This window comes from Cryptomeria japonica, chromosome 6 (genome assembly GCF_030272615.1).
Source record: "Cryptomeria japonica chromosome 6, Sugi_1.0, whole genome shotgun sequence".
NCBI classification, from domain to species: domain Eukaryota; kingdom Viridiplantae; phylum Streptophyta; class Pinopsida; order Cupressales; family Cupressaceae; genus Cryptomeria; species Cryptomeria japonica.
In genome coordinates, this window is record NC_081410.1 from 669,806,068 (window position 1) to 669,812,067 (window position 6,000).

Sequence of the window (6,000 nt, forward strand, 5' to 3'; positions counted from 1 at the left end):
AAACACCTTGAGTCTTCCAATGCTTCAAAGCACCTTGAGTCTTCCCTTTTGCCTGTGGAACGTCCTTGATGATGTTGGATTGGAAGAGGTCGTCCTTGATGATGCTGGACTGGTTTTCTCCATCTGCAAAATAAACCAAAAGGTGATTAAGTACATATGACATATTCATTTCAACAAAGCATTTTCACCTTAAATCATCAACAAGAAGACTTTAAAATAGAGTTCGTTCAAAATCCTTTCCAAGGACAGACCCTATAAGAATTTCGCCCTGGACCCTTTGGAATTTTGCATTCCTGGCTCAAATTCTTCTCACTTCATCATTATCTCACAACTAGCCCTTTTGCCTAGCTCAAACAAGGTGAAAAATAGGAGCTTCAAAGGATTTCGCTCTGGACCCTCTGGAAGGGTCAGGAGCGAAATTCTAGTTTAAGCTCAAGTTCAATCACTCCTCCACTCTGAAATGTCTTCCAAGGCAAGAATACACTAATCTTCATCATGAGCAATTTAGGTGAAATTGGGAATTTCGCTCTGGACCCTTTGGAAGGGTCAGGAGCGAAATTCACTCTTTAGCTCAAAATCTTTACCTCTTGGACTCAAAACCTATTGAAACACATGCCTATGGCCATCTTCAAGTCCAATTCGCCTTGATCACCATCCTGGCCTAGCACAAACTTGAAGGAAAAATGACATTTTGAGAATTTTGCTCTGGACGCTTTGGAAGGGTCAAGATCGAAATTCAAGTTTTAGGCTTGATCTTACACTTCCTTTACCTCAATTCACCCTACAAGGCAAGAATACCTCACTCCACTTTCAACCATGCCATAGGTATCAAAGTTTTAGCTTCACTCAAGGAGAAAATGGTTGATTTGGAGAGTTTCGCTTTGGACCCTTTGGAAGGGTCAGGAGCGAAATTCTAGTCTAAGCTCAAAAACCTTCGTCATTGGCGACCACAAGCCATTCAAAGGCATGCCTAGGGGTATCTCCAAGCCCATTTCACCTTGATCAAGGTTTGTCTTGACACAAATCTAGAGGATAGGGTGAGTTTTAGGATTTTCGCTCTGGACCCTTTGGAAGGGTCAGGAGCGAAAATCTTGTTTTGAGCTTATTTCCTCATTCTTTCAACCTCAATCAACTTCAAAAGGCAAGGACACACCTTTTCACTTCCATCCATGTCATAAAAACCAAAAACTTGACTTGATTTGCAAGGAAAATAGGTGTTTTTAGGAATTTCGCTCTGGACCCTCTGGAAGGGTCAGGAGCAAAATTCATGATTTGGCTCAATTCCTTCAAATTTTATAATCACCGACAAGTCAAAGTCACACCTAAGGACACTCCCAATCCTAATTCACCTTGAACCACCCTAGACTTGGCATAAAATTGAGGGAAAAAAGTGGTTTTGGGGAATTTCGCTCTGGACCCTTTGGAAGGGTCAAGAACGAAATTCACACTCTAGGCTTGACATCTCATCTTTTTAACTCCAATCTTCTTTGTAAGGCAAAAATACATCATTCTCCACCCAAGGAACAAGGTTTGAAGCCCAAACAAGGGAGCAAATGAGGTTTATAATGAATTTCGCTCTAGACCCATTGGAAGGGTCAAGAGCGAAATTCATACTTTGGGCAAAATCTTCATCTTTCAAAGCGTCCAACTCCCTCCTAAGGCAAGAACATACCAATCCACCTTCCAACATGCCTTAGAGACCAACACTTAGCCAAAATTAGGAAGGAAATGAGGGTTATGAGGATTTTCGCTCTGGACCCTTTGGAAGGGTCAGGAGCGAAAATCTTGATTTATCCAATTTTCTCTCAAACTTGATCAATTTCAAGGTCCTTTCAAACTCTATTCATCATTTTAGGCAAGATAGAAGGTCAAATGGAAGATTTCACTCTGGACCCTTTGGAAGGGTCAAGAGCGAAATTCCTCCTCTAGGCTAATTTCCATCACTTTGTAGTCTTAAACCTCCTCTCCAAGGCAAACATGCATCCAAGTCTCCTCAACTATGCCTCAAAAATCCAAAACTTGGCCATATGAAAGAGCAAAATAGAGGAAAAGGTGAATTTCGCTCTGGACACTTTGGAAGGGTCAGGAGCAAAATTCACATTTAGGCTCAAATCTTGATTTCATTTCTCACATTTCTTCATCCAAACAAGTGTTTTGCCCTCAATAATGCCTGGGAATGAGTTAGTTCTAAGTTTGGGTCGTTTGGAAGGGCCAGGAGCGAAATTTGACATTTTGGTCTCTCCGTCAGGATTCATGTATAGAATATAACATTTAAGCATAAGTGACATTTCCTTATATCTTTCTTCTTTCTTATACTTTAAGTTATATTCCATATATATTGTCAGGATGTTTGAGAGTGGTTTCAAACCTCCAGGAGTTATAATGCAAAATCTAGTTTTTGGAGGATTCTTCAGTTTTCCAGACTTGTCAAATTTCAAGATCAGGAAGACATTCCAGACTTAGCCAAATTTCAGGGCATTTGAAGATCAGGATGACATTCCAGACTTCATCACTCACCAACTTGACCTAGCTTAGACCTTCAAGGATGATACTCACTCACCAAGCAAGACAATTAGCAACAAGAGCAAAACCAGGCCCTAAGGAAGACTCTCAAAGAAACCCTAATTCTGGGGCCCCGTGGACTCACCCTGGCTCAAGCAGAGCCTGCCATCCTAGTGATCCCCCTGGCGACACTCAAAATGCAAAGGTTAATAGACAAAACCCTAAAAAACCTAGAAAAACAAACCCCAAAAAGCAAAAAGTAGGGGTCCCCATTCATAATGGGGCGATGTGTGAATACGTCACAACAATACTCTTGGTAGACAATTTCATTATCAGGAAAATCTGTAATATATGCTTTGCATTTTGTTGTTTGTGGAGGTCGAGATGTAAGGCTATTTTCCCCCTTGTAAGGGAGTGGAAGGAAGTGGAAATTGTTCTAGTTGGATGTATTTTTTCTTGTTACTGCTCGGGGCAGGCCCAGCATTTATCTTCTGAGTTTTCACATATCAAGGGCCAGATTCTTCATTTATGTTGTAACCATTTGTTAAGCTGATGCAATTGTATTGTTACCCAACATGTAATAATAGATGCTTTCATTGAAATCAGAGTAAAACAACACAGAAACTGGAAATAAGAATTCCTTTTTAATTGTATTGAAGATTAGTCAAATATTCTTAACTAGTCTTAAAAATTCAAAACAATAGCTGTGACACATGACCAGATCTAACTTTAATGGAAATTAAGGATAGATTTCAAGTCTCTCCTGAATTTATCACATATAAAATTGTGTAGTACCATACTCTGCAGTTGTCATATAATAATATTTGGATGTCCTTGAAAGTGAATTACAATTATAAAAGATCCTTTTATCAGTCATGTAACGTTTTAAACCAGCAAATTTACAGCTTGATAAAAGTTGTTTAGTCAAAATTTCACTGTGGACCAGCCCTCCCCCAATCAAAGAAAAGAGTACCAAAACCTCATTTATAAGATTTATTCAATAACATAACGATCTTTTCTTCCCACTTTAGATTATATAATGTCTGAAATCAATAGAACTGTAGAAGCATTAAAGATCATTCAAGATTCACACGATTTTGCAAATGAGCTGATCCATGTCAACCAAGGCCCATTGTATTTTCCACCCATGCAACTCCAGGGGTGCTTTACTTCCCTTTCAATATATCATGACAACTAGCTTTGTCTATTAGGTAGAAGCTGATGCTTCGTTTATGAAGAAAATTAATCTGTATGCTTGCTTATTTGTTTTACAATGGTACAATAAAGATTCATTATAATTTCATGTATATGCATTAATTATTGTTTTTAAAAAAAAGACAATTTCTATCCATTATCATCTACCATCATGTATCTTCATTTCCAACATAACTTTGAAATATGCAATTTTTCTGATTTTATTCCTTGAACCAGGGGTGCTTTACTTCCCTTTCAATATATCATGACAACTATCTTTGTCTATGAGGTAGAAGCTGATGCTTTGTTTATGAAGAAAATTAATCTGTAATCTTGCTTATTTGTTTTCCAATGGTACAATAAAGATTCAGCATAATTTCATGTATATGCATTAATTATTGTTTTTTTAAGAAAGACAATTTCTATCCATTATCATCTACCATTATGTATCTGCATTTCCAACGTAACTTTGAAATATGCAATTTTCCTGATTTTATTCCTTGAAAAGCATTCAGTCGTCCATCTTAAGAATCCGTATATATATTGAAGCTAGGTATGTCCCCAGACATGAAGAGTATGATATTTTAACATTATGAATCAAATGTTAGAAGAAATCATTTCCTAACTCAGATATGTCATAAATTCACCCACCTTAGGAGCTTAGAATTGTAGGGCCATTTGCATTTCCAAATTTTAGCACCTATGATATACTCATAAGAATAATATTGTCTAAGGTGACTGTGGAAAACAATGCGTAGAGCAGTACCATCTCTGGAGAATCTTATGACTGTTCTGTCTAGACATGCATTTGATTTTGAGATATTTTCTCAACGCTCAAGAGTTTTTTTGGATGCAGGACATTCTTCAAAAGAATCGCTACTTGGAAGGATTAGCCAAGCTCAAGGTAGAACTAAGTATGCGGCATTCCTGGAATACGTTTGTTCCATAAGGCTTGATAGAAACGAGTTTGTAAACCCAGAGATCATTTGTGAAATTAGAATGACACTCTCAAAGTAATTTCTCTACTTCGTGTTCCTATGAGATTTTTCTTGGGAAGAGCTTTAAGGTTGCAACTTGCTTACATCATTGTAAAATGTGTTTTGGGTATATATTCTTTTTGAGCAATAAATGAAAATTGTATTGCCATTTCCAAGCTAAAAAGAAGCAAAAGTAACACATTTCTTTATGTGAGACTCACCATAAAATGATTCTAATCTAAGTTCGCTTATTAAATGTATTTCTATGAAAGGCAACTAACATGTATATATTGGAAACGTTTGTCCATTCCAATTTCAATGAACATTTTGTGCTTCAAACAAATCAGATGATGCAAATCTAATATAGATACAAGTGTGTAAATGTGGGATAATTGATTCAGTTTCCTTACTATCAGTTTTCTAATTTCACCTTACAGAGAAGTGTATCCTAGCATTTCATTTGTTTAAAACCACAGTTTTAGTGGTTTAATTTGTCAGCTTAATTAGATGGCAACTCCATAGTGTAACATGTTCATAACTAAGGCATTCAAATACCTTAGTCATGGACATGTTTAGGGAGTGGAGTTGACAATTGAGGGTGTAAAAAAACTTTCAAATCCTCAACCCACTGCAAAAGAGAGTGATGCTGGGTAAGATTTTGAGTACCCAATTAAGAGTAGCCAATTCAAGCAGCTCAACTCAACTTCACAACGCAATAATGAAAATGCATGGAGACAAAATGGAACATAGATTTGGTTGAATTCTTACAAGGTGCATAGGCTGAATCTCAATTGATCACAATGATTTTTTAACAAATTTTCAAAAGATGGAACAATTTTAGGAGTGATGATAACAATGAAATATGAGGATGTGTATTTATAAATATCTAGGTTCAGTTAAAACTCATTACAATCCCCAAAGACTTGGAGGGCCTCTCTATTTGATGCTCAATTAGAATAATAACATCCATTTAAAGTAGATCAATATGGGCACAAATTCTTTGGGATGTGCTAAGACTATTGAAGCTAATTGATATCCAAACCTCAAGCTATGAAATGGCCCCATGACTTGGCGAGAAGCTAAGAATTTATACAAAAATGGGTGACATCAAGGACATCGCCTTCTTGAATGAGTCTTCACACTAATAGAAGTTTGATGATTGATGTAAGAGCAATTTTGCATCACCCAACTATACTTTTTTTTAAACTTTGTTTTTTTGCAGGTTTAGATACTAAAATAATTCTTCTTGATATTCATCTATTATTATTATTTAATTAAATATTTCTTTATTATTCAATTATAATGAGTTATTTATGATCTATAAAAT

At 36.5% G+C, this 6,000-nt stretch overlaps 1 protein-coding gene across 4 annotated transcripts in view; it reads left to right on the forward strand.

The window, feature by feature from the left end:
* LOC131039040 (ATP-dependent DNA helicase homolog RECG, chloroplastic) overlaps nucleotides 1–4,996 on the forward strand; it is a 308,039-nt gene extending 303,043 nt beyond the window's left edge. For all 4 annotated transcript variants that reach the window (XM_057971683.2, XM_057971686.2, XM_057971685.2 and 1 more), the window contains exon 19: nucleotides 4,553–4,996. In XM_057971683.2, the coding sequence (XP_057827666.2) occupies nucleotides 4,553–4,645 (93 nt within the window). In that variant the 3' untranslated portion in view covers nucleotides 4,646–4,996. The remainder of the gene's footprint in view (nucleotides 1–4,552) is intronic.
* Nucleotides 4,997–6,000: the final 1,004 nt, after the last annotated feature.